This window comes from Anomaloglossus baeobatrachus, chromosome 8, assembly GCF_048569485.1.
Source record: "Anomaloglossus baeobatrachus isolate aAnoBae1 chromosome 8, aAnoBae1.hap1, whole genome shotgun sequence".
NCBI lineage: Eukaryota > Metazoa > Chordata > Amphibia > Anura > Aromobatidae > Anomaloglossus > Anomaloglossus baeobatrachus.
In genome coordinates, this window is record NC_134360.1 from 195,549,162 (window position 1) to 195,574,748 (window position 25,587).

The window sequence follows — 25,587 nt, forward strand, 5'->3', positions numbered from 1 at the left end:
AAGTTACATATAAGAACAATCTATAGTTCATAGATTATCTCCCCAGAGTCCCCCTTTAAAGGAGTGTTTCCACATAACATACATCGAAACTTCTAACTCAGTGTTTTTGCTTTTTTCACATAGGTAGAACCGAATATTACAGTTAACGACATCAAATTGATGTTTCATAAATGCTGTAAGTATTATGTGTTCTTTTATTATGTACATTTTTTTTCTTCTGTAACAAGAGCCACCTAGGTAGAGTAGAAGGAAAAAAAACACAAATGATGACACTGGTACAAAGTTTTTAAAGTCTTTTTTTTCTTTGTCTTGTGGTATTCATTGATGTTGTTTTATGCCAAATTCTTCTAAGTGGTGCATGTGGACCATTAATGTTGCAAACTGAACATTTTCTTAATTTTATTACCTTTTTACAACATTTTAGTTTGTTCCACTAAAATATAGAAAAGACTATGTAAAAATCAGACATACATGAAATCACTTTCAGACGACTGGTGTATATTTGCATAAAAAATGTTATAGCTTTTTAAGAATTCACAAATGATGAATCAGCCGAAAACATCTGCAACTCCAAACCCACCCACAGTAATGAACATAGAAAAAGAAACAGGTGAATATACACTGGGTGAAAAAAGTATTGAGCACGTCACTCATTTTCTAAATATTTTTTTGAGGCCAATTGAGAGTATCCTTGGCTGTGTGTTTGGGATCATTGTCTTGTTGAAATGTCCACTCTTGTTTCATCTTCATCATCCTGGTATATGTCAGAGGATTTTTATTAAGAATGTCTGGGTCCATTTGCCATTTATCCATCCTTCAATTCTGTGAGGTTTCCCAGTGCCGTATGCTGAAAAAACAGCCCTACGCCATAATAGTCTCATCTCCAAACTCCACTGTTGGTATGGCATATTTGGAGTGATTTGCATTTTGGTCTCCAAACATGGTGTGTATTATGGCATCCAAAGAGTTCAATTTTGGTCTCATATGACCAGACTATAGTCTCCCAGTATTGTACAGGCTTGTCTATATGTTGTTGGGCAAATGTTAAACGCTCTTGAATGTTTTTGGTCAGCAATGGAGTCTTGCGTGGAGTCTGGCACACAGACCATGGAGGGGGAGTGCATTACTTATTGTTTTCTTTGAAACAATTGTACCTGCTGTTTCCAGGTCTTTCTGTAGCTCTGCACAGGTAGTCCTTGGCTCTTGGAGAACCCTTCTGAAAATTATTTTCACTTCTTTGCCTGAAGACTTGCGGGGAGAACCTAGTCACGGACTGTTTATTGTGAAATGATGTTCCTTTCACTTCTGGATTAATTCCCCAACCGTGCTCACTGGAACCTTCAGTAGATTAGAAAATTAATCTGTAACCAATACCATACATATGTGTTACAACAATAAGGTTGTGGAGGTCTTGAGATAGCTCACTTGTTTTGCCCATCATGAGATGTTTCTTGTGTGGCACCTTGGTACTAAGACCTTTTTAGAGGTCATCAGTTGAACCAGCTGATTTTATTTTTTCACTAAGTGGCAGGATTGTACTTTTTAATTACTGATAGATTTTCATCTAGTGTCATGACTTTTTTTTTTACCTATTTCTTCATGTGTTCATTACTTTTTCCCTTTGTCATTTCTTATTTTTAAGGAGAAGGATAAAGGAAACCGGGTATCACACCAGTAATAATAATTATTTTTGTCATAACTATATGTCCTGAGGAAGGGGGCTGTGTCCTCTGAAACACGTTGCCCTGTACTTGGCTACCTCAATAAGACATGGAATCGTTTATTCGGTCTTGAATGGTGACAAGCGTGGCGTGATACCCGGTTTCCTTTATCCTTCTTCTGAACACTTTGGGGCTGCAGATGTTCCACCTTAATACTACGTGATTTTAGGTGTTGTCACTGACACAACCCCTATAGGTGAGTTTACCTACTTTATATTTCAGTGTTTAATCTGGTAAGACCCTATTGCGCTACTTGTCCGGTTTTTACATTCCTGATTTCTCATTTTTACACATGACAATTTATGGACATATACGGTTTGATGTCTTTGCCTGTGTGGATTGGATGGGTTGTTACCGACATCACGTAACATATTCATGTCAATAGCACCTTTAGAAATATATTTACTTAGAAAATTGGTGACGTGGTCAATACTTTTCACCCGCTGCCTATAAAATAGACTTTATCAAAGGTGTAAAATAAAAGAATAAAGCACAATAATAAACAAATGAAAACCCACCAAAAACTATGCAAAACAAAAGTGCAATGTGATAAAAAATTGGGCCTTCTAAGTGAGGAAAGTCCTCAAACTATTCTCCCTTTACAAAAACCACCAAAGTAAAAATATAGATTGGTTAGAAAGTTGTGCTCCAGCTTTGGGGGATGACTGTCGTCTCGTTCTTTTTTGGACATGTGTTTGACAAGCAACCAATAATTGAAAGGTATGGATACCTTTTTTGAGAGGGTTTTTTTAAACTTTTAAATTTGTGAAAGTTGAGCTTTTCTCTAGTCATACACAAGATAAGAGGAGCTCCGATGAAGGAAGATGAGCGGTGTGAACTCTACCACCATCAGAATGAGCTCGCTGAAAGGGTATATCCGGGACTTTTTTTTTTTTTTTTTAAAGTGCCTAACCTCTGACAGGCAGGTAGTTGCTACTTTCCTGACTGTTGTGCCCGGCACTGTTCTTCGGCGACACAGAGGGGTCACAACAGGCTGTTCCTGCCGGCAATTCAGCTGCTTCCCAACAGAGCAGCTGTTTCTCTTCCACTTTGATCTGCTCTGTAGATGGAGGGAGGGGGGGGGGGAAGACAGCCATTGTCATGCTTATTGAAAGCCGACACAGCTAGTTTGAAATCTGGCTCTCTGCTGCCTATCAGCATGACAATGGCTGTTAATCCCATCTACAGATCAAAAGGGTCTGTGGAGCCTCTGTTAGGGGTACTTTGCACACTGCGACATCGCAAGCCATTGCTTGCGATGCCGAGCGTGATAGTCCCCGCCCCCGTCGCAGCTGCGATCTCTTGTGATAGCTGCTGTAGCGAACATTATCGCTACGGCAGCTTCACATGAACTTACCTGCCCTGCAACATTGCTCTGGCCGGCGACCCGCCTCCTTCCTAAGGGGGCGGATCGTGCGGCGTCACACGGCAGGCGGCCAATAGAAGCGGAGGGGCGGAGATGAGCGGGACGTAAACATCCCGCCCACCTCCTACCTTCCGCATAGCCGGCGTGAGCCGCAGGACACAGGTAGGAGATGTTCCTCGCTCCTGCGGCTTCACACACAGCGATGTGTGCTACCGCAGGAATGAGGAACAACATCGTAACATCGGTCCTTCCGAAATTATGGAAATGACCGACGTTACACCGATGATACGATTTCGACGCTTTTGCACTCATTAATCGTATCAAACGATTTACACACTCCGATATCGACAGCGACGCCGGATGTGCGTCACTTTTGATTTGACCCCACCGACATCGCACCTGCGATGTCGTAGTGTGCAAACTACCCCTTAGGAGTCTCGACACAGAAAATAGCCAGATATCCCTCCGGGAAGGACCTAGCCAAGGAGTGGCTCTTTTTAGGAAACCACCATAACCACCATATTAAGTGGCCCTTTTAGCCAATATCCAGCTCTTGATGAGTTTAAAGTCATGACAAGGGAAATACCAAGGCCAAGGAAATAACAGCGGCTCCACAGACCCTTTTTGATTTGCATACTTCGCAGGGGGCAATCCACCTAGGATTTCACTGTGTTGAGCGCCCTCGCTGGCTGCCGGCAGTGTTTTCTCTGGCTGGTCTCCCCGAGATCAGTGATTGTTTTGTCTTGCGAATCCCATCTACAGAGCAGAGCGGAAAAGAAGTCTCTGCTCTGTTGACTAAGCCACTGTATTGATTAATAGAGAGAAAAGAAGTGCCAAAAAACTGAGGGATCACCATATACATAATTAATCAAAAATGTTTTATTGTATATCAAAGAACATAAAAAGCACATTTGTGTCACACAACACCAAATGGTATCACAACAACCATAGACAAATTTTAAAAACATTTAAAAACATACAAAAAAGAGACCATGTGATTCCCTATATAAAGTGGACCAAGATTCTAACCAAGCTAGCTGGTATAATAAACAGATCAGAAGTTAGTTAAATTTTCAAGGCACATGATATTGCAACATAGCAAAAAATGTGCTGTAGCGCTTCACAAATAATTATAATACATATTCAACCCAGCAACAGCTTATAATGCAGTCATAATATACCCTGATACTTAGACAAAGCAGCCTTGTGCAGAGAAATTATAAAGACCCCAATATCTCAACTAGCATAACCCCAAGTTGAACCTGAGCACCCCAATTCCCAGAGCTGCAGCCTGAAATCCCCAGCCCTGGGCTGAGAAAATGAGTGCAAAAATAGCCCTCCTCAAGGAGACAGATCTTTGACTTGACTCGTGTGTCTATGCACCAAAGTCCAAAGGGTTAAAGCAGGATAATGTAAAGCACAAAGCTGTTTGAAGGTCCAGGGAATCACCTTACCCACCCAACGCGTGTCGTCACACTTGGTGACTTTCTCAAGGGCAAAAAAGTTTAAAAGTTACTTTTTTGCCCTTGAGAAAGTCACCAAGTGTGACGACACGCGTCGGGTGGGTAAGGTGATTCCCTGGACCTTCAAACAGCTTTGTGCTTTACATTATCCTGCTTTAACCCTTTGGACTTTGGGGCATAGACACACGAGTCAAGTCAAAGATCTGTCTCCTTGAGGAGGGCTATTTTTGCACTCATTTTCTCAGCCCAGGGCTGGGGATTTCAGGCTGCAGCTCTGGGAATTGGGGTGCTCAGGTTCAACTTGGGGTTATGCTAGTTGAGATATTGGGGTCTTTATAATTTCTCTGCACAAGGCTGCTTTGTCTAAGTATCAGGGTATATTATGACTGCATTATAAGCTGTTGCTGGGTTGAATATGTATTATAATTATTTGTGAAGCGCTACAGCACATTTTTTGCTATGTTGCAATATCATGTGCCTTGAAAATTTAACTAACTTCTGATCTGTTTATTATACCAGCTAGCTTGGTTAGAATCTTGGTCCACTTTATATAGGGAATCACATGGTCTCTTTTTTGTATGTTTTTAAATGTTTTTAAAATTTGTCTATGGTTGTTGTGATACCATTTGGTGTTGTGTGACACAAATGTGCTTTTTATGTTCTTTGATATACAATAAAACATTTTTGATTAATTATGTATATGGTGATCCCTCAGTTTTTTGGCACTTCTTTTCTCTCTATTAATTATTAGCTTTCAGTGCCAGGGGTGATCCCAGGATTTGGTGCCCTCCTACTTCTTGAGTAAGCCACTGTATTGCCAGCAGGAGTAGTCCATGACCGCTCTGTGCCGGCGAAAAACGGTGCCGGGCATAACAGGCAGATAGCAATTACCTGTCTGTTAGAGCTTGGGCACATTTTTTTTCTTAAAAGGTCCCAGATATCCCCTTTCACTCTCTGCCAGCGAGCTCATACTGATGATAGACTTCAACACTCATCTTCCTTCATTTTATTACTCTTTTGTTATCGTCCCGGATAACTTCTTTAACTCATTGCAGCAAGCAATATACGGTGCAGAACAATTTCTATAAAGGCAAAGTATTTTTTGACTAAAAATCAATTGCTCCAAAAGTTTCTATATCCTTTTAATTTACACAAGATTTTTTTTTTGGCAGTGACTTAGATTTCTTTAAAAATGGATCTGGAAGTTGGGATAGAGGATCATCATTACAGACCATCATTTCTTCAACAATAGAGCAAATGACAGAAGCGTCCGATGTACTGTAGTGCCTGTTGCTAAGCAATGGCCCAAATATATTTGGGTTACTGCCTAGTAAAAGACAGATAAGAAGAAATAATTTCCATAGGAAACTCATTTTCTTCTTTTACCAGAGTTTCCCTGTAATGTACAACGTGGTTAAACACTGGCTGCTGCCTAGCAAACAGTACAAACAAAAATTATTGCCAAGTGTAAAAAAAAACGAAAAAAACAAAACGTTTCCATTTCTTTAAAGTTATTATTAATTCATAAATGTAGCATGGATACAGACAGTACTGGAATCTGATGACCGAAGAGTCGGTCGGGCAAGTGCAGAGTCGTATATGGGATAGGTTCTCACAGGACCAACAAATAGCGGATTTATTTTTTTGTTGTTGTTGAGGATTAGTGTGCAATGCAAAAGGTAAAATGTGCGACAAGCTCTTTATCCAAGTAATTATCGCTGTGATTTTTCCAATGAGATTCCGCAGAAGGTCTAGCACAATTGAGTCTATACAAAGGCTATGGTCACACAGTGCTGTCTTGGCAATAAAATTGGTGCTTTTAAAACCACCATTTTAAGGCTATGTGCGCATGTGTGTGTATTACATGCAGTTACGCTGCGATCTGCACCGCAGCGTAACTGCATGCGTCCTGCGTCCCCTGCACAGTCTATGGAGATTGTGCAGGGGCCATGTGCACGTGGCATATTAGAACGCAGCGATTCGGCTGCTGCCCGAATCGCTGCGTTCTAAGAAGTGACATGTCACTTCTTCCGTGCGCTTTGCATGCTGCCTATAGGGAGAGGCACCATGCAAAGCGCACAAATTCTGCAGGAACCATGCGCTTCAGAACGCAGCTTTTCAGCTGCGCTCTGAAGCGTACCTTTTCTGTGCGGTGCAGAGCGCACACGTGCGCACATAGCCTTAAGCGTTTTCTCAGCATTTTTGGTGTGTTGATGCGTTTTGAAGGTCCGGATTACATGTGTGCTTTGCCTGAAGTACATGTTTAAAGCTCCACTCCAGCGGTTTCTTCTTTTTTGTCACCGCTGGAGTGGTACTTTTAATCGAAGGTCCCTGACCCTACTCTTATACTCACCTTCTGCCAACTTCATGCTCTGTTACCGCCACTCTGGCCTGGCATAAGCAATTTGTGACCTGCCAATTGCTCCAGTGTTTCCTGGAGCACGCCAAAGGTTTCAACTCATTTTAAGTCTATAAGAGCCTCATTTTGGCTCTCATAAACTTGCATTTGGAGCTTGTGCCTTAACTTCTGACTTCAGGTTGCTATCACGACATGGGGCCGCGTGACCAGAGTGATGTCAATAAAATGTTAAGACACCAGAGTGTGAGTATAAGGGTTCTTTTCCACCTGCGATAAAAAAATCGGATGGCACTCACACCAGTGTTAATCAATGAGGCAGTTTTCTCTTTCCTGTTATTTCTCTACACGAATTGTGCTCTTGGTGCAATCGCAGCATGCTGCGTTTTGCAGTGAGTCACTGCTCACGCACCCCCATGCAAGCCTATGGGAGTGTGGCGCTGCGGTCTCTCGCTTGTGACACTCCGCAGCAAAGAATTGACATGCTTGCGGCTCGGCAAGCACCACTGCAGGTCAGTTTTCACCGTGGGCCGTACACACACACACACACACACACACACACACACACACACACTAGAAATCCCATCCACTGTGCTTGTACTGTACAATGCAGCAAAAACACGCTGCATCCAAAACATTGCAAACACTGATCGTGGGCACGCACGCTTTTACTTGACAAACCTAGCACCTTGTCCCCTGATGGCCTCCTAGCTTCTTTTATTCCAGTGAAGAGGTTCATCAGCAGTAACCGTCTCATTCCGTCTGATTCCATAGGGCGAGTTATAATTTTTTTGTTGTGAAGGCTGCAGCTGATTAGGATTGGTGATTGGCTGCAGCTGCTAAGTGATGCCTACAACCAGAAGAAAATAGGAGAGCGTCAAGGAACAAAGCCGGAAGAGGTGGCACCGGCCCCGACCACCCTTAGCCCATTGAGAATGTGTTTTAAAGCCATGGACCTAATAGACAACCCTTTTAACAGTTCAGACATATCCAGCCTTCCTGTTGTTCGCTCCAATTCACATATCTTAAATATTTATTAAAAAAAACCTCTCTGCACAGTCTTGATTGGAAAATTGACAGTGTCCTCTCATCGCACACATAGGGGGCACCTTCTAATACAATGGTAGGAGTCCAGTTTCCAGGTGGAAAAGGTGAGATTTTACATTTTGACCGCAGATTACCTTTACCTTTTTATGACTGTTTCTTACTGTACTTCTTACTTTTTTTTGCTTTTTTGTTTGCTAAAGCTTATTTCTTCTCTTCCAGATCCTCAGTGGTATCCAGCAAGACAATCAATACGGTTAGACCCCAGTATGTAGGGGAGATTCCCTTAGGCGTAAATAACTTGTAGACAAAGTTTGCTTTACTTTTGTTAATGTTCATATAGGAGATGTTACTCCTCATCTTCACACTGAACGCCATCATTCAGCCTCATCCGAATATTAAGACTCCATATGAATTGATGCAAAGTTCATTGTTCTGAATTAAGCAGAATTGGTGTTTAATTGAATAACCTAAAATTTTGTAATAAAAATAGTCTACAGCTCTGTGGTCCTATAGTCTTACAGTCTTCATCATCCGTTGTGGGGCTGTGATGTATGATATATGATGTAAATATGCGTTAGACCCTTTACCCCTCATTTAGTGGGACATATATAAGAAATAAATCAGAAATATGTAACTATCTACCATTGTAATATCCTCTACACAGGACACTGATTTCTGTGTGCTATACATTGACCGGTATTTCCATGTCTTCTATAGAGGGAAGGTCATTAAAAGACGAAGAAGTCCTGCGAGAGCTTCCAGTTGGCACCACAGCTACCTTATATTTTAGAGATTTAGGTCCTCAAATTGGATGGACTATGGTAATTTATCACGTTTTCCACCTATGGTTAAATTATCAGGGATTTCCAAATTGGAACAAAGCAATTATGACTAATGCTTTGTACTGAAATAACAGATATGCCCATAGTCACCTTTTAAAGAGAACCTCACTATTTAACCTGGTAAAGTAAAGGTATGGCCATAATGGCGCTGTTATACTGATTTGAATGGATACTTGTAGTGAAAGAAGCTGTAGCCCAGATCTTGTTTAATTCACCTTAGATGTTTTGGTGCAGTAGCCTCTTTGTGCATCAGGGCAGGACTGTGGGTAGGGTCTTCAGCTCTGCTTTAGCCCCTCCGCTGATGTCTGAGCCTCTTTTTGTAAATTTCGCACCAGCACCGCCCTTGCCGCTGGTGGCGCTTGGGCACATTCATTTTCCAGCATTTTGCATCAGAGTGGTTGCGCGTGAGTACATTAAGCTCTCGGCTCGGCAAGATTCCAACCTGTGCATGCGCCACCACTGGCGCTATTTTGCTGGAGACCTCTTGAATTTAATCTGAACATGTGCTTGCCTCGGTCACATTCAGTTAGTGACTTCCATTGGGGTTCAGGTCAAGTCTGGGCCCCAAACCAAACTTAGTCCAGCTGCACCCACCAAACCGAACTTACCCGGGTCCGCTCATTTGTCACAGCCGTCTCTGTATTTTGAGACCAGAGACAGGATCAGGACTAGAGTCTCTCACTGGCAATTGAAACTATACATATTAAATGTGTTTTATTTCTTTGGGTGGGGCAAGGGTTAAAGTCACTTTTCCTTGCCAGCAGCTTCTGACTCTTGGTCAGGTGTTTCTGGTTTGGGACCACTCCCAGGCCTGGCTATTCTCTAATCTCATTTGGATACTTGGCCTGGAGGTGGAAGGAGCGACTTGAGCCCTTTATGTTAGTAGTGTTGTAGGCTGCAGTAGTGGTGCCTGGACTGCATCCTAGTTGTTGTTTTCAACCCTGTCTGTTTTACTTTCCCATGGTGTGTTTTAGTGCAGCAGTGGGACTAGTGGTTCTTACTTTCCAACTCACTAGCCAGGGCTTACTGCAGGGTCTCTCGGGGATTCAGGATCCTGCTTGGCAACAGGTGAGGAACCTGTATAGGGACTGGTTAGGAGTGCAGAGTACAGCAGCATGTAAATAGAGGATGTATCCATCTTCCCTCTTACTAGCATCAGGGCCCACCGTTGTTTGTGTTCCCAGAGTACCCCTTGTTTGTTTTGTGTTTTTCCTCACGCCGGACCTTCCCTAAGTCTGGGTTTTGACATCATCTCTAATAAAGAAGTGACTTTAAAAAAAAAGGTGCCAATAAAAAGATGAATTGGGCACAAACAAAAACCTGTGCTGAAACACACAAAACTAAACAAAAGAAAGGTTAAAAGGATTGTTGAATTGGGCCGTTGTGTTCCTATGATTATGGTTAGCAATGGCACACAGAAGAGGACCCTTGTTATTGAGGGAAATGAAGTGAAGGAGCGGCAGCTTTGGTACAGTCTGTTCAAACTCCCATAACCTGACAATCATGGGCGTACCCAGCGAGGGGTAGGGGGGGCAGCTGCCCCTCCCTAGAAGCAGGGGCACGGTGTAGTGGGCCGATGCCTGTAGTGGGCCGCTGTATCTGCAGTCACCGCCGCGCTCCTCCGCAGTGTGTGCATGCCCGACACACTAGCTGGAGCAGGAGGCAGCGCGCTGTGCTGTGCCAGCCCTGCTATGTGACAGTGTGCCTGGCATGCACACACTGCGGAGGATCATGGCAGTGGCGGTGCCGGTGACCGCAGCTTCCTCTTCCGTTCCTATTCAAATGTATTTGCGTCTTTCAGACATAAATACATTTGAACAGCGCGCCGGGACTGGGCCCCGCCCCCGACGTGCAGCAACGTGATGAGATCAGCACCTTGCTGACATCACAGTGCTGCGGGCGCCACACTGGATGCATTAGGAAGCGATAAGCACTCCATGGAGGAGCCGAAGAGACAGGTTTAATTAATGTACATGAGTGGGGAGGTGCTGAGGATACATAACGGGGAACATTTGTGAAGGAACACAGCTTTGTGACAGGCAGAGGGGGAGAACTGTATTCCAAGGGAGGGGGGGCAGGAGTGTGTAGTGATGGGGTAGTGTAATTTGTGTATGTAGAGGGTGATGGGGGTGCACTGTATTATGTCCAGGGAGGGGTAATGGATGCATTGTTTTGTGTGTGGGGGGAGGGATAATGGGGCGTGCATTGTATTGTGTGTGTGGAGGGGGTAATGGGGAGTGCACTGTATTATGTCTGGGGAGGGGTAATGGAGGGTGCATTGTATTTTGTGTGTGTGTGTGTGTGTGTGTGTGCGTGGGGGGTGATGGGGGGTGCATTGTATTGTGTGTGTGTGTGGGGGGGAGGGGGTAATGGGGGGTGCATTGTAGTGTGTGTGTGTGTGTGTGTGTGTGTGTGTGTGTGTGTGGGGGTGATGGGGGGTGCATTGTATAGTGTGTGTGTGTGTGTGTGTGTGTGTGTGTGTGTGTGTGGTAATGGGGTGTGCATTGTATTGTGTGTGTGGTAATGGGGTGTGCATTGTATTGTGTGTGTGTGTGGTAATGGGGGGTGCATTGTATTTGTGTGTGTGTGTAGTGGGTGATGGGGGGTGTATTGTGTGTGTGTGTGTGGGGGTGGGGTAATGGGGGGTGCATTGTAGTGTGTGTGTGTGTGTGTGGGTGTGTATAGTGGGTGATGGGGAGGTGTATTGTGTGTGTGTGTGTGTGTCTGTGTGGGGGGGTAATGGGGGGTGCACTGTATTTGCGTGTGTGTAGTGGATGATGGGGGGTGTATTGTGTGTGTGTGTGTGTGTGTGTGTGTGTGGGGGGGGGGGGGGGGGTGGGGTAATGGGGGGTGCATTGTAGTGTGTGTGTGTGTGTGTGTGTGTGTGTGTGTGTGTGTGTCTGTGTGTGTGTAGTGGGTGATGAGGAGGTGTATTGTGTGTGTGTGTGTGTGTGTGTGTGTGTGGGTAATGGAGGTGCATTGTATTGTGTGTGTGTGTGTGTGTGTTGGGGGGGGGCGCGGAGTCATTAATCGAGCTATAATTACATTTAATTCTCTTAAAATTTTCGTTTCATTCACCTTTTCGGTTCTAATATTTTACAACCTGAATGACCATGACTTGCCCCCCTCCCCCCTAGTTTTGATCCTGGGTACGCCTATGCTGACAATATATCACACGATGGGTCCGGCTCATTCAATATTTGCTATTTTTTTTCTTCTCCAGGTTTTTCTAACAGAATATGCAGGGCCACTTTTTGTATATTTTTTGTTCTATTTCCGGATGCCTTTTTTCTACGGATTAGCCAAGGCTTTTACATCCAGTCCTCACTCTGTCGTTCAGTAAGTTCCATCTTGAAGTAACGTTGCATGTGGTTGGCGATCAGCTCGGAGATGGGATGTTGTGACCTGCTGACGAGACGTCTTTTCTTCTACAGCTTGGCTTGCTGCTGTCACTCGTTCCACTATATCAAAAGATTGATTGAAACAATATTTGTTCATCGATTTTCACATGGGACAATGCCGCTAAAGAGTATAGTAAAGGTAAGGAGTACGGCTGCTCTTGTAGCATCCATTCTTGTGTATAGATCTAAGTACACTGCCAGTGCAGAGACAATGGTTGGGAAACCCTCCTGTATTCATAATAAAGAGTAAATCAATTTCTGTCTTTCAATGTAATCATGCTATCAAAATGTAGGAGCAGTAAAAATATGTCTTATGGACCAGAAGAATGATCCTTTGCAGTCTTTGTATTAAAATTATATGTAAAAGTAATCAAATATATTTTATGTAGCATGTAAATATCCTTTAAAACTAATTAGAGGTAAAATATGAGACAAGCGAATAATATTAAATGGAGAGCATTTCTACGCAGAATTATATTTAACTCATCAGAGGCAGCAATTTCCAATTTTGGCCCTGTGGGTAATGAGCCTCTTCCCGGGTCCCTCTACAGAATGAGGGTGGCTTTACACGCTACAGCGATCTCGTTGGGGTCACGGATTTTGTGACGCACATCCGGCCGCTGTAGCGATCTTGTTGTGTGTGACTCCTAGGAGCAATTTTGGATCATTGCAAAAACGTCCAAAATCGCTCCTCGTTGACATGGGGGTCCTCTCCCAATTATCGCTGCTGTCACTTGGGCGAAGTTGATCCTCATCCCTGCGGCAGCACACATCGCTACGTGTGATGCCGCAGGAACGAGGAACCTCTCCTTACCTGCCACATGCCAGCAATGAGGAAGGAAGGAGGTGGGCGGGATGTTCGTCCTGCTCATCTCCGCCCCTCCGCTTTGATTGGGTGGCCGCTTAGTGACGTCGCTGTGATGCCGAGCGAACTGCCCCCTTAGAAAGGAGACGGTTCGCCGGTCACAGCGATGTCGTCGAGCAGGTAAGTACGTGTGACGCTGCTGTAGCGATAATGTTCGCTACGGCAGCGATCTTCACATATCTGCATAACGTTAGGGGCGGGTGCTATCGCGCTCGCCATCGCTAGCATCGGCTAGTGATGTCGCAGTGTGTAAAGCCCGCTTGACTCTCCGTTTTGTCTCATAGAAGGATTTGTCCTGTTGGGACTTAGCTCTATTACTTTTAGGTGCCCATTATATAGTGTACAGAATGACCTATGGTTAATTAAGTGGCAATCGGTATGTAAGACCATATATAACAGATGCGGGCATGGAGCTGCTATGGGGTCCATGGTTTGGTGTAATTCTAGTACCCATTGAGTGAGAGGAACCTAACCTTTTTGTGCTTTAATGGGAACTGTACTTTTAAACAAAATTTGTAAAAATAAATAGCACAGATGAAAATAAGAAACAATGAAATATTCAAAGAAGCCTGCTGCTTTATCCACTAATGAGCCATTCCTTCCTCTGCCTCCTGAACAAGTCATCTACTCTGAAAAAGAGCTCATCTCCATCTTGTTCAGAAAAGATGCATTATCAACACAGTGAGTTGTCAGGGTACGCCTCCCGGAGGGAGAAAACGGGCAGGGACAGGAAGATTGTGCGAGCATTCTAATGAGTCTCCTACCTCAACCCAGCAGCAATACAAAAGGATAAAGAGTTGCACACTAGTCACAATGTATATGGGAATAATGAAAATCAGAACTGCTATGGGAATACTAGAAGGAAAAATACAATGAACTATCTGAAAAAGTGAAAAACATGAAAATGGAATATGCATAACTGCTATGAATAATAGAGATGTTTAGCCATTGTATTGATCAATGTAAAAGAGCCCCAACGCCAAGGTAATCTCTATTTTTGGGGTCCCTAGCCTATATGTAACCTCACCTGCAGGTAAAAACTTGCTCTGTATGGGAAGCAAAGGACCAAGCTATATATGTGAAATAAGACACACGGCTGTGGGTGAGGCAGGGTTCTCAGACAAAAAGTGCATACTAACGAAAGAATGTATGTCTGGAACACCAATGGTGTGAACAAGGTGCAAGGCTCAAAAAACATAACTATACAATAGGATAAAGAGTTGCACACAAGTCACAATGTATATGGGAATGATGAAAAGCAGAACTAATATGGGAATACTAGAATGAAAAATACAATTAACTATCTGAAAAAGTGCATTGATCAATACAATGGCTAAACATCTTATATTCCCATTATTCATAGCAGTTCTGCATATTCCATTTTCGTGTTTTTCACTTTTTCAGATATTCCATTGTATTTTTCAGTCTAGCATTCGCATAGCAGTTCTGATTTTCGTTATTCCCCTATACATTGTGACTGGTGTGCAACTCTTTATCCTATTGTCTAGTTATGTTTTTTGAGTCTTGCACCATGTTCACACCATTGGTGTTCCAGACATACATTATTTAGTTCAACCCAGCAGCTGGATTCCCATCTATACTGCTCAATACTGCTGGCTAATTTTCTCCATACTGCTTCTGTCTATGGGCTAACTAAGTAAAGTAGCAGGAAATAGTGAAGAGAGAGCACTACCATGCTTGGTTGCTCGGTACTCGTAACTAGTGAGAGTGAGCACTACCATGCTCTAGTGCTTGTAACGGACACTCGGACGGGCTCGACTCGTGTACAGAGTATAATGGAAGTCAGTGGGGAATGTAAGCATTTTTCTGGAAGATCTTCCTGAAAAATGCTTGTTTTCCATTGACTTCTATTATACTCTGTACACGAGTCGAGCCCGTCCAAGTGTCCGACTGCTCGTTACGAGCACAGGAGCATGATAGTGCTCACCCATCACTAGTAGGAATCCCTCATTTGTAATATGCTCTATATAGAAGCCATCATAGCAACTAATTTTCACCCACCAGCTCAGTCAGTTGCAAAGTAAGAGTCTGCAGAAGGAAAAACTATTCAAAATGAAGAATACAAGACTTAAAATTTCCAGACATTGTTGTTATACATATACATACATACATACATACATACATACATACATACATACACACATATATATATATATATATATATATATATATATATATATATATATATATATATATATATATATATATATATATATATATATATATATATATATATATATATATATATATATATATATATAGAGTATGTATGTATGACAGGCTCAGTTAGGTGTGGAAAACATAACTGATCTTTATATCTTTATTTGCCTTTACTAGTTAAGTTAATGGTGTGAGCTGCTGAGCCTAGTGATTGGCTGCAGCACTGTCAATGTGACTTCACTGTTGCAGCCAACAGAGATCAGGGCTGTGGCGAAGGTAGTTTTCTACCAGGTACTTCCTCTTTCACACAACTATGAAAAACGCACACGTTTTTCATGGCCATGTTGAAGGTGCGTATGGCCCATCCGTGTGCCGTGATTTTGGCACACGTATGTTCTCTGTGTGCTATCCATGATAGCACACAAAGAGCAGGAACTTTTTATTCACCTGTCCCCCAGCACTGCTGTTCATGGTGTTGATGTCTCCAGCTCTACAGTCACACTTGCTTCTGGGTCCGCAGTGCAGCGCATATGCAATGAGCATAATGAGCGGTCCCTGAAGCAAGTGACAAGTAATAGCAGCGTCAAAGACAGCAGCGCTGGAGACATGTGAGTATAGAAAATCATTTTATTTCAAAGACACGGGTTTTCTCTGGTGCGTGTCACACGCATCACACCACTGTGCGGTCCGTGTGACATCAGTGCTGCCGGAGAAAAACTGACATGTTTCTGTGCGGAACAAACTGTACGTCCAGTTGGAACCATTTCTTGCAATGTCTAAAGCTTAACTGTGTTACTCCAAAGTATCTACAAATGTCTAGGAAATAAATCTCTTATCAGACTTTGTGGACTAAACTAATGCTATGTCATCCATGCAGCAGAAAATCTGATATATAGTATGCTGCCATTACCTATCACAATAGGCATGTCGCTTATTGTTATGTTGTTTTTATGGTTAATGAGGTCTACCGAATGTCAAAATAACAGGCTTTTACTCCATTTTACTTTTTTGCTCTTCAACTAGACCTATTAGGTTAGTTAGGCAGACCTCCAGCCTTTTGGGTACTTTCAACACTTCCCTAATCAATAAATTTTGCTAACGGTGTTGTCTATTCAAAGAATAATAGAGGTTGTGCAAAAGAACCTGCAAAAGAACCTGCTGAAACTTTGAGATGAGAGGTGACAACTAGAGTTGAGCGGATTGCTAATAATCCGGGTCCGGCGGATCAGTGGCGGGTTGACAAAGTCCGTATCCGATCCGGAATCCGGCCCCGAGAGAGAGAGGAAGAAAAAAAACAAAACTCGAATCCGGATTGTGCACCCGGAATCCCGCGTCCGGGTCGGACCGGGATCTACCGCTGAAATCGTGCGGATCCGGATTTTTGAAGTCCGAGTCCGCTTAACACTAGTGACAACATATCCACCATCAAAGGTTTGGGCAACTTACTCACATAAGCATCCTACTGGTAGTATAATTAATTCTTCTCCAGGAGGAAGAAAGCTGATGCTCAGGTGACCCGTATTGGAGGCTACTACCCTACAAGTCAATATTCGACCTGTTTTTGGAGCCTTGCTGGATGACTTTAGATATTTAGCCAAACTAAAGGGAAAAGACACCTTGAAACAGCTATTCATGTGAGAGCTACCTGTTTCCCAACTGGAGGAGAGCTAGTTTGGAAATGTTTTTGTTTTTTTTGTTATAGTGGGCCTTGTCTCTCATCTCTATAATGAGATACAGTATCCCTTGGACTACATTTCTCCTTGTATAACTGTCTGATTGCCTCCATAAAACACTCAGTTTTGGAAACTTTAGGCAGCACACAGCTACTCAAAGTTCTGAGTACCATATTTACTAGTAGGACCATTGATGGATATGAGCTACAGTGGCATGTAAATGTTTGTGCACCCCTTGTCAAAATTACTGTTATTGTGAACAGTTAAGCAAGTTGAACATAATTTTCTCTATTAGGCTATGTGCCCACGGGAGATTAAACTTGCGGATTTATCTGCGGAAAATCCGCAGATTTTCTGGATTTTCCAGATAAATCCGCAGGTTTCAACATGTACAGACACTCCCCATGTTCTCCTATGGGACATGGGGAGTGCTGTGTCCATGCTGCAGATACGTGCGGCTGCGGAATATGCTGCGGATGTCTCACAGCCGCACATAACTGCATGTCAATTATTTCTACGGAATTACCTGCAGAAATTCCGGCCCTCCACTATGGTGATAGAGGCCAGGACTTCCGCAGGTAAGCCGCATGAATCTCCGCAGCTTTACAGCAGCTATTTCACTGGAATACCGCAGCTAAAAATAGCTGCGGATTCGGCGAGCAGCTGCGGGGAAACCTGCGGATGTACCTTGGTGATATATCCGCAGGTACAAACTCCCGTGGGCACATAGCCTAAAAGGCATCAACTTACACATTTCCTTTTAGACAAAACTTTTATTTATTTTTTTTTAATTTTATTCTTTTACATTTTTAAATTAAGAAAAAATGAAAATGGGCTGATGCAAAAACTTGGGCACCCTGCATGATTAGTACATAGTAGCACCCCCTTTGGCAAGTATCACATCATGTAAACGCTTTTTATAGCCAGCAAAGAGTCTTTCAATTCTTTGGCTGGAAACACATCTATGCGAGTAAAATCGGTCCGACTGGGCTGAAAAATACTCGGCTGATTTTAGTTCACGTTAGGTGCGAGTGCAACGCAAGTGCGATGCTTTTTGCTCGCGTGTGTGTCGCGTTTGTGATGCTAGTTTCATGCAACATCTTAATTATATAAAAGCTATTACACATGTGTCATTTAATTTACCTTTGGGAATGTGATGTCACATTCATCTGTTGAATATTTAATGAACGTAGTTCCTGCCACACTCGCAAATGGGAACGCTGGTGCGCGTGTGTGATCCTACTTTTAATCCCCTTCCACAGGAAATCATTGGGACAAATGGTGCGAGAAACTCGCAAAAAAGCAGCATGCTGCGATTTTTTTTCTCAGCCCGATTTGGACTGAGAAAAAAATCGCAGATGAGAGCTGAATCATTCACTAACATGTGTCCGATTCCAATGCGAGTTTTTCTCGCATTGCTCTACTGCGAGAAACTCGCAAGTGAGAAGCAGCCCTTTGAGGAATTTTCACCCATTCTTCTATGGAAAACTCTTCCAGTTCTGTGAGATTCTGGGGTTTTCTTGTATGCACTATTGTTCTTTGGAGATGTCTTGCAGTTCTGTGAGATTCCTGGCTCATCTTAAGCCTGCTTTACACCTTTCAATTCTGCATACGATATCGTATGCGATGTGACACGCCCCCATCGTATGTGCGACACATTCAATTTGTTGACCGTGTCGCACAAACGATTAATTGCTGTCACACGTACTTACCTTCCATATGACCTCGATGTGGGCGGCGAACATCCGCTTCCTGGAGTGGGAGGGACGTTCGGCGTCACAGCAATGTCACGCGGCAGCTGGCCAATAGAAGCGGAGGGGCGGAGATGACGTAAACATCCCGCCCACCTCCTTCCTTCCGCATTGCCGGCAGGAGCCGCGGGACACAGGTAAAATCTGTTCATCGTTCCCGGGGTGTCACACACTGCGATGTGTGGTACCTCGGGAACATTGAACAACCCGACGTGCAATTTTATGGAAATGAACGACGTGTATGCGATGAACAGTTTTACGTTCAATCGCAATCACACGTAGCTGTCACACGCTACAACAACACTAACGATGCCGGATGTGAGTCACTTACAACGTGACCCCGCCGACACTTCGTTAGATTTGTTGTTGAGTGTACAGCCCGCTTTATATGCACTGCTCTTCCTTTCAAGACGTTTTACAGTTCTGGGAGATTTCTGGCTTGTCTTGCATGCACTGCTCTTCCTTGAAGATGTGTTGCAGTTCCGTGAGATTTCTGGCTCGTCTTGCATGTACTGCTTTTTTAAGATCTATCCACAGATATTCAATGATGTACAAATCAGGGGACTGTGAGAGCCATTGTAAAACCTTCAGCCTGTGAATTTTGAGGTCGTCTATTATGGATTTTGACATGTGTTTAGGATCATCATTATTAATTTGTAAAAGCCATCCTCTTTTCATCTTCAGTCTGAGCATTGCTTTGCAATTCTCATCCGAGTTATATGTCCATGTGACTCTTCCCTTAGGGTGGAGAATCCAACATAGGGTATGTGCACACCATTATATCTGAGGTCTTACGAGCGTATGTTCTCTCACATCAGAGAATTTGCTCGATTATGGTAAGTACACTCATGGCCAGCCGGGCTCACCATCTTCACCGAGCCCCAGTCACAGCTGCAGCAGAAGGGCCCGGCGGTGTCGCTTCAGCCACAACTGCAGTCTGCACATGACTAAGGTGCATGCAAAGTCCTTCTAGGGCATCGCATGCAAATTAGCCATGTGGTGGGGGAGGCACTGTGAATGGAGCAGAGCAGAAAGGTGTCGCATCATCCCGCAGCCCAATGTGATGAGGTCATCACTCTGCACATCATCACATTGCTGCGGGCAACACAGAGCTGGCGAGCGCGCGGCATCCAGCAGGGAGAGGTAGGCGCTCTACGAGCTGAAAATTGACGGGGGTGGTGGGGGACCCACTGGCTCCAGCCGCGGGGGACGGGTGGGGCTGCTGACTCCAGCCGCGGGGGACGGGTGGGGCTGCTGACTCCAGCCGCGGGGGACGGGTGGGGCTGCTGACTCCAGCCGCGGGGGACGGGTGGGGCTGCTGACTCCAGCCGCGGGGGACGGGTGGGGCTGCTGACTCCAGCCGCGGGGGACGGGGGGGGCTGCTGACTCCAGCTGCGGAGGGGGGGGGGTGCTGACTCCAGCTGCGGAGGGGGGGGGAGCGCTGACTCCAGCTGCGGAGGGGGGGGGAGCGCTGACTCCAGCCGCGGGGGGTGGGGGGGCGCTGACTCCAGCCGCGGGGGGGGCGCTGACTCCAGCCACAGGGGGCGGGGGGGTGCGCTGACTCCAGCCGTAGGGGGGGGGGGCCACTAACTCCAGCCGCAGGGGGGAACGCTGACTTCAGGCGGGGGGTGGGGGGGCAGCTGACTCCAGCCCCGTGTCGTGGGGGCGCCCGCTGACTGCAGCCCCTGTCTTGCTTTAGCTGGATGTGAGGAGGGCACACATCCAGCTGAAATGCATTGCTGCTCAGAGAGGACGCTGCAGTACGTAGGAGCCGGCGGGGAGGGTGAGTAAAAATTTTTTTTTTCTTTTTGCAGTAGACAAATATACGAGGAGAGACCCAGGAAAGGCACATATACACAAGAAGGAGGAGATATATACCAGGAAGGGGACAAAAACCAGGATGGGGACATATATACCAGAATGTGCTCAGGAGTGGGACAAATAAACTGGGATGGGGACATGCATACCAGGAGGGTCCCTGGAAAGGGACATGTATACCTGGAAGAGGACATTTATGCTAGGAAGAGAACAATAAACCAGGATGGGGGATATTCATACCAGAAAGGGCCCAAGATGCAGACATATACATCAGGATTTGGACATATATACCAGGAGGATATTATACAGAGATACAGTGTGTGGGGGGATAGTATACAGAGGGGTAGTGTGTGGGGGGTGATATACAGAGCATTGTGTGTGTGTGTGTGTGTGTGTGTGTGTGTGAGGATATGTATAAAGAGGGGCAGCTTGTGTGGGGGATAGTGTACAAAGGAGCAGCGTACTGAGGGATATTACAGAGGGTCATTGTGTGTGTGTGTGTGTATATTATACAGAGTTGCAGTGTGTGGGGGATATATAGAGGGGCAGTGTGTCTGTGTGTGGAGGATGCTACACAGAAGAGCAGTGTGTGGAATATTATACAAATGGGCAGTGTGTGTTGGTATTTACAGATGAGCCGTGTACGTGTGGGGACATTATACAGAGGAGCAATGTGTGGAGGGGGATATATTGAGGAGCAGTGTTTGTGGGGAGATATTATACAGAGGAGCAGTGTGTGGGAGGATAATGTACAGAGTAGCAGTGGGTGTGAAAGGATATTATACAGAGGAGCAGGGTGTGTGGGATATTATATTGATAAACAGTGTGTGTGGGGGATACTAAACAGAGGAGCAGTGTGTGGGGGATATTATACAGAGGAGCAGTGTGTATGTGGGGATATTATACAGAAGACCAGTGTGTGTGGGGTATTATGCAGAGGGGCATTGTGTGTAGGAGATATTATACAGAGAAGCAGTGCGTGGGGGGGATATTATACTGAGGAGCAGTGTGTGGGGGGATAGTATACTGAGGTGCAGTGTGTGTGTGTGTGGGATAGTGTACTGAGGTGCAGTGTGTGTGTGGGGGATATTATAGAGAGGAGCAGTGTGGGGGGATATTATACAGAGGAGCAGTGTGTGTGTGGAATATTATACACAGGGGCATTGTGTGGGTATATTCTACTGAGGAGCAGTGTTTGTGGGGGATATTATACATGGGGCAGTGTGTGTGGGAGAGATATTATACAGAGGAGCTGTGTGTGTGTGTGTGTGTGTGTGTGTGTGTGTGTGTGTGTGTGTGTGTGTGTGTGTGTTATCATACAGAGGGGCAGTGTGGGAGAGAGATTATGGAAAGAGGTGGTGTAGAGAGTATATTATGGAGAAGGGAGGTGTAGGGGGTGTATTACTAATTTTCTAAGGGAAATGCTTTTCTGGAACAACTTCAAAGGTGCTAACACTTTTGGCCATAACTGTGTGTGTATGTGTGTATATATATATATATATATATATATATATATATATATATATATATATATATATATATATATATATATATAATCTGTCATATGAAAAAGCTTGGGCACCCCTATTAATGTTAACCTTTTTTCTTTATAGCAAATTGGGTTTTTGCAACAGCTATTTCAGTTTCATATATCTAATAACTGATGGACTGAGTAATATTTCTGGATTGACATGAGGTTTATTGTACTGACAGAAAATGTGCAATCCGCATTTAAACAAAATTTGACCGGTGCAAAAGTTTGGGCACCTCAACATAAAAGTGACATTAATATTTTGTAGATACTCCTTTTGCAAAAATAACAGCCTCTAGTCTCTTCCTGTAGCTTTTAATGAGTTCCTGGATGAAGGTATATTTGACCATTCCTGTTTATAAAACAATTCCAGTTCAGTTAAGTTTGGTCGCCGAGCATGGACAGCACGCTTCAAATCATCCCACAGATTTTCAATGATATTCAGGTCTGGGGACTGGGATGGCCATTCCAGAACATTGTAATTGTTCCTCTGCATGAATGCCTGAGTAGGTTTGGAGCGGTGTTTTGGATCATTGTCTTGCTGAAATATCCATCCCCTGCGTAACTTCAACTTCGTCACTGATTCTTGCACATTATTGTCAAGAATCTGCTGATACTGAGTTGAATCCATGCGACCCTCAACTCTAACAAGATTCCCGGTGCCGGCATTGGCCACACAGCCCCAAAGCATGATGGAACCTCCACCAAATCTTACTGTGGGTAGCAAGTGCTTTTCTTGGAATGCAGTGTTTGTTTGCCTCCATGCATAATGCCTTTTTGTATGACCCAACAACTCCATCTTTGTTTCATCAGTCCACAGGACCTTCTTCCAAAATGTAACTGGCTTGTCCAAATGTGCTTTTGCATACCTCAGGCGACTCTGTTTGTGGCGTGCTTGCAGAAACGGCTTCTTTCGCATCACTCTCCCATACAGCTTCTCCTTGTGCAAAGTGCGCTGTATTGTTGACCGATGCACATTGACACCATCTGCAGCAAGATGATGCTGCAGGTCTTTGGAGGTGGTCTGTGGATTGTCCTTGACTGTTCTCACCATTCTTCTTCTCTGCCTTTCTGATATTTTTCTTGGCCTGCCACTTCTGGGCTTAACAAGAACTGTACCTGTGTTCTTCCATTTCCTTACTATGTTCCTCACAGTGGAAACTGACAGTTTAAATCTCTGAGACATTTTTTTGTATCCTTCCCCTGAACAACTATGTAGAATAATCTTTGTTTTCAGATCATTTGAGAGTTGTTTTGAGGAGCCCATGATGCCACTCTTCATAGGAGATTCAAATAGGAGTGGCCACCTTAAATACCTTTTCTCATGATTGGATACACCTGCCTATGAAGTTCAAAGCTCAATGAGGTTACAAAACCAATTTAGTGCTTTAGTAAGTCAGTAAAAAGTAGTTAGGAGTGTTCAAATCAAGAAATTGATAAGGGTGCGCATACTTTTTGCACCAGTCAAATTTTGTTTAAATGCAGATTGCACATTTTCTGTTAGTACAATAAACCTCATGTCAATCCAGAAATATTACTCAGTCCATCAGTTATTAGATATATGAAACTGATAGCTGTTGCAAAAACCCAATTTGTATATACATACATACATACATACATACATACATACATACACACACACACACACACACACACACACACACACACACACACACACACACACACACACACACACACACACACACACGTTTTTCCAAGAATGGTGGAGGGCTTGAGGGGTGGAGTCAGAGTTGGGGTGGGGTGTAATATCCATGGATACGGCATAAATGGTTGAAATTGGAAGACCTCTAAAAAAAACGAGATCAGACGTGGTGGATTTGAGGTGCAGATTCGCCAACACAAATTTGTAATCTATTGTACATTTGAAGAGATCAATTTTCTTAAGATATAAAAAAATGGCCTCCTGTCCTTTTTGTTTTTTTTTTTTCTTGGGAAACTGGGTAAAAAATCAGTAGGGGGGGCACCAAAGGGCAGTTTTGCACAGGGCGCCATTCTGGCTAAGGCTGGCCCTGTTAGCTGAAACTCTGATCAGAGTTCTGAGCGGAGTGTCATTTACTGCAATCTGGATTCTGTCGTATGAGGAAGTTGGAGAACTTAATTTCTCCATTGTCTGCGGAAATCGGACTGTACTCGGATGACACCTACCCGGCTTCCACACTTACAGCTCCACTGCTAGGAAGAAATTAACTTTATTCCTCCAGCAGTGTTTGGCTTTCAGTCATAGGAGCAGTGCCAGCATGGTTCAATCATCACTCAGTGTATAGTGAGCGGCGGCTGTAACTGCTCCCCCATACCGACTGACAGCTGAGTCTGCATTAGAGCTCAACATTAGACCCTGCTGTCAGTCAATACGGGGGGCGCAGTTACAGCCATCGCTCACTATGCACTGTGGTGACTGAACCTGCATCGGCACCGCCCTTATGACTGGAAGCCAAACACTGCCGGAGGAATAAAATTAATTTTCTCCGGGCAGCGAGGCTCCAAGTGTGGGCCCCGGTCAGGTTCAGAACGCTATATGCATATCAACCCCATATCTGTAGGTTAATGGCATATTTTTCACATGACAGGTTATATTTATGTATTTTTAACGTTTCTGCACCAATAATGTGTCTTGGCAAAAAAAAAATGCTTCAAAAAACACTTTTTTTATTTTTATACCATTTTTGCATGTGTTTTTGATGCATTTTTAACCCATTCATTTGAATGGATGAAAAACTACAAAAGGGGACAAAGAATTGACACGGTGAAGATATGAAACTGCTTCAGATCTGCAAGGAAAAAAATAAGCAACGTATATGAGAGAGAGTTCAGAAATGTCATTCACATTGCTGGTACTGTAAAACATTGTTTTTTGTTTGTTTTTGGGGTTTTTTTTGCACCAAAATTGTGCGGAGAAAATGTGTGAAAATGCAATGTGTCAATCAATGCAGATTGTATCATGTATGTCCAGCAGTTCATGAAAAAAACAATCCTTCAATCCTGGTCCTCTAATCATGAGCTATACATACACTACTGAGCAATGAATTTCAATTAGGGGATTGTATTCTGTATGTATACAGTGTGCCCACCCATATCTTGTCCACCACCATTAACATGAGAACGGCGGCAGCTATAGGCATAGAAGTGGTGTCTAGGTATAGTAAAGTAGCCATGCGCTACGCAATGAAACCACCTATAGCGCCACCTGGTGGAAAACGGAGTTAGCATTTTTATCTCGAAAACGGAACGAGAGAGAAAAAAAATTGAATTACAAAGTTGCAGGGCATCATCAATTCAATACGAATCGACACCTTTCATACAGAAATGCTATGATTAGAACGTTTAAAGCTCACAAGGCTGCGGACGTGAAGCGACACCTCATGGAGACCTTCCTACAAGTCATTGGTATGGTGGCTGTGTGGAGTGGCCTCCACGCTCACCTGACCTCACCTGACCCCATTGGACTTTTCTGTGAGGTCACATCAAACAGTAGGTGTATGCGACCCCTCCACCAACCTTGCAGGATCTACGATGACGTATTACAGATCCTTGTGCAAACGTGTCACCTACCA

General features: G+C 44.1%; 1 protein-coding gene across 2 annotated transcripts in view; it reads left to right on the plus strand.

The window, feature by feature from the left end:
• LOC142250184 (very-long-chain enoyl-CoA reductase-like) overlaps window positions 1-25,587 on the plus strand; it is an 88,857-nt gene that overhangs the window by 48,908 nt on the left and 14,362 nt on the right. The window contains exons 1-6 of one of the 2 annotated variants that reach the window (XM_075322353.1): window positions 132-175; window positions 8,009-8,057; window positions 8,173-8,217; window positions 8,671-8,774; window positions 12,019-12,134; window positions 12,230-12,335. In XM_075322353.1, the coding sequence (XP_075178468.1) occupies window positions 8,027-8,057; window positions 8,173-8,217; window positions 8,671-8,774; window positions 12,019-12,134; window positions 12,230-12,335 (402 nt within the window). In that variant the 5' untranslated portion in view covers window positions 132-175; window positions 8,009-8,026. Of the gene's footprint in view, window positions 1-123; window positions 176-8,008; window positions 8,058-8,172; window positions 8,218-8,670; window positions 8,775-12,018; window positions 12,135-12,229; window positions 12,336-25,587 lie in introns of those variants that run through there. The other variant, XM_075322352.1, reaches the window with a different exon arrangement.